At 44.6% G+C, this 1,573-nt stretch overlaps 1 protein-coding gene across 6 annotated transcripts in view; it reads right to left on the bottom strand.

The window, feature by feature from the left end:
• Window positions 1-1,573, bottom strand: part of ANKRD16 (ankyrin repeat domain 16) — a 7,570-nt gene that overhangs the window by 2,564 nt on the left and 3,433 nt on the right. The window contains exon 3 of one of the 6 annotated variants that reach the window (XM_008569417.1): window positions 1,310-1,352. The exons of the other annotated variants lie outside the window; for them this stretch is intronic. Coding sequence (XP_008567639.1) covers window positions 1,310-1,352 — 43 coding nt within the window. The remainder of the gene's footprint in view (window positions 1-1,309; window positions 1,353-1,573) is intronic. 6 annotated transcript variants of the gene reach the window in all.

Below are 1,573 nucleotides of genomic sequence, written 5' to 3'. Positions count from 1 at the left end.
GTTCTGCTTGGAACATGACTGTCCACTCTTCCCTTGGTCACCTCCAAGTCTCACCTTAAATGTGATCTCAACAAGCCTTGCCTCTTCCCCGTCCACACGAGGGCTCTGCTCTCTCACAGCGTTCTGTACTACTCCTTTGCAGCCTTACTGCAATTTGTAATTAGATATTTATCTGTGGGATTATTCGTCTATGCTCATCCTCCTCACAGCCTACAGGCTCCTCTAGAGAAACGACTATGTTTATCACCCAGAACCTAACACACAGGAGGTACTCAAAAAATGTGTTTTAAAGGAAGGAAAGAAGATTTGTGAATCTGCAGACATGCAAGCATGTTCCCGTTTGTATACGTCGTCTCCTGGCCACTTCTCCCACTCCTCTGGCCTCAATCACCTTCTCTGTGTCGATGAGCCCCGCATCATCACCTCGGCCCATCTGTGTCTCTAACTGCCTGCTGCCGTCTTCGCTTGGGTATCTCAAAGGCACATGAAACTCAACGTGTCCAAAAGTGAAATTCTCAGCTCCTCCCCCCAGACCTGCTCCTCCTCCAGTGTTCCACATCCCAGTAAATGGCACCAGCACCAGGTGCTAGAAACCTGCAAGTCATCCTGATTTCTCCTCCCTCCTCATCCCCTTCATCGAATTTCCACCTGGCCCAGTTGATTCTACTTCCTTAACATCTCCATGTCTTTTTCTTCATCCCTACAGTCGTCTCCACGGTCCAGCTACCCTCGTTTCTCCTGTTTCCCTGCAACAGCACCCCAAATGGTTTTATGGCACCTTCCTGCTATCCTTCCACTCCATTCTCTATTTTGCAACCAGAGGATAGATGATCTTTGAAAACTGCAAACTTATTACCCCTCTCTTAAAACCCTCCACTGGCATCTTCTAAACTCAGAATAAAATCTGAAAATCCTTAACATGGTCTACAGCGTCTACTCTCCCCTTCTCTGTGTAGGCTTCAGCACATTCTGACTTTCTTTCAGTTTCTCAAATGTACTATGCCTGTGCCTGGCTCAGAGCGTCACAGATGCTGGTACCTCTGTCTGGAATGTTCCTTTGCCTCCCACTTTCAGCTAATTTCTATTCCTTCAGGTCACAGCTTGAACATAGCTGGTGCTGAGATTCCTTACTCCTAGGCCAAGTTAGGTCTCCTGTTCTAAGCTCCTACGAGGATCCTGTAATTCCTGCAACGCTCATCAGACTTAGGACTTGTTTCTTAACAATTTGTCTCAGCTCTTTACATAGCACCACTATTAATCTTTGTTATAACTGATAAATATTTTCCCCAATTTGCTGTTTTGTTCTTACCTCTCAAGAAGCACCTTTACTGCCTCTAAACAGCCGTGCATTGCTGGGAAAAGAGAGTTGAGAATTATAGCTTTTAGTGCACATATAAGATGCTTTTCCCTTCTGGTTCCACTTTTTGCCCCATTCTTTTACTTATGACTCACAGGAAGAAGTAATTAAATTAGGTGTAGTTACCACCCTAGAAAAATCAAAATGTAACTGTTTAAGTGGTAAAAGATGATATTTCCACTTTACATGTACACAGCTGACATGTGACTATCTTAT

The sequence above is a fragment of the Galeopterus variegatus genome, unplaced genomic scaffold, assembly GCF_000696425.1.
Source record: "Galeopterus variegatus unplaced genomic scaffold, G_variegatus-3.0.2 Scaffold493, whole genome shotgun sequence".
Classification (NCBI taxonomy): Eukaryota; Metazoa; Chordata; class Mammalia; order Dermoptera; family Cynocephalidae; genus Galeopterus; species Galeopterus variegatus.
Note: the sequence above shows the minus strand (reverse complement) of the source record. Positions and strands in the feature narration are given on the sequence as shown.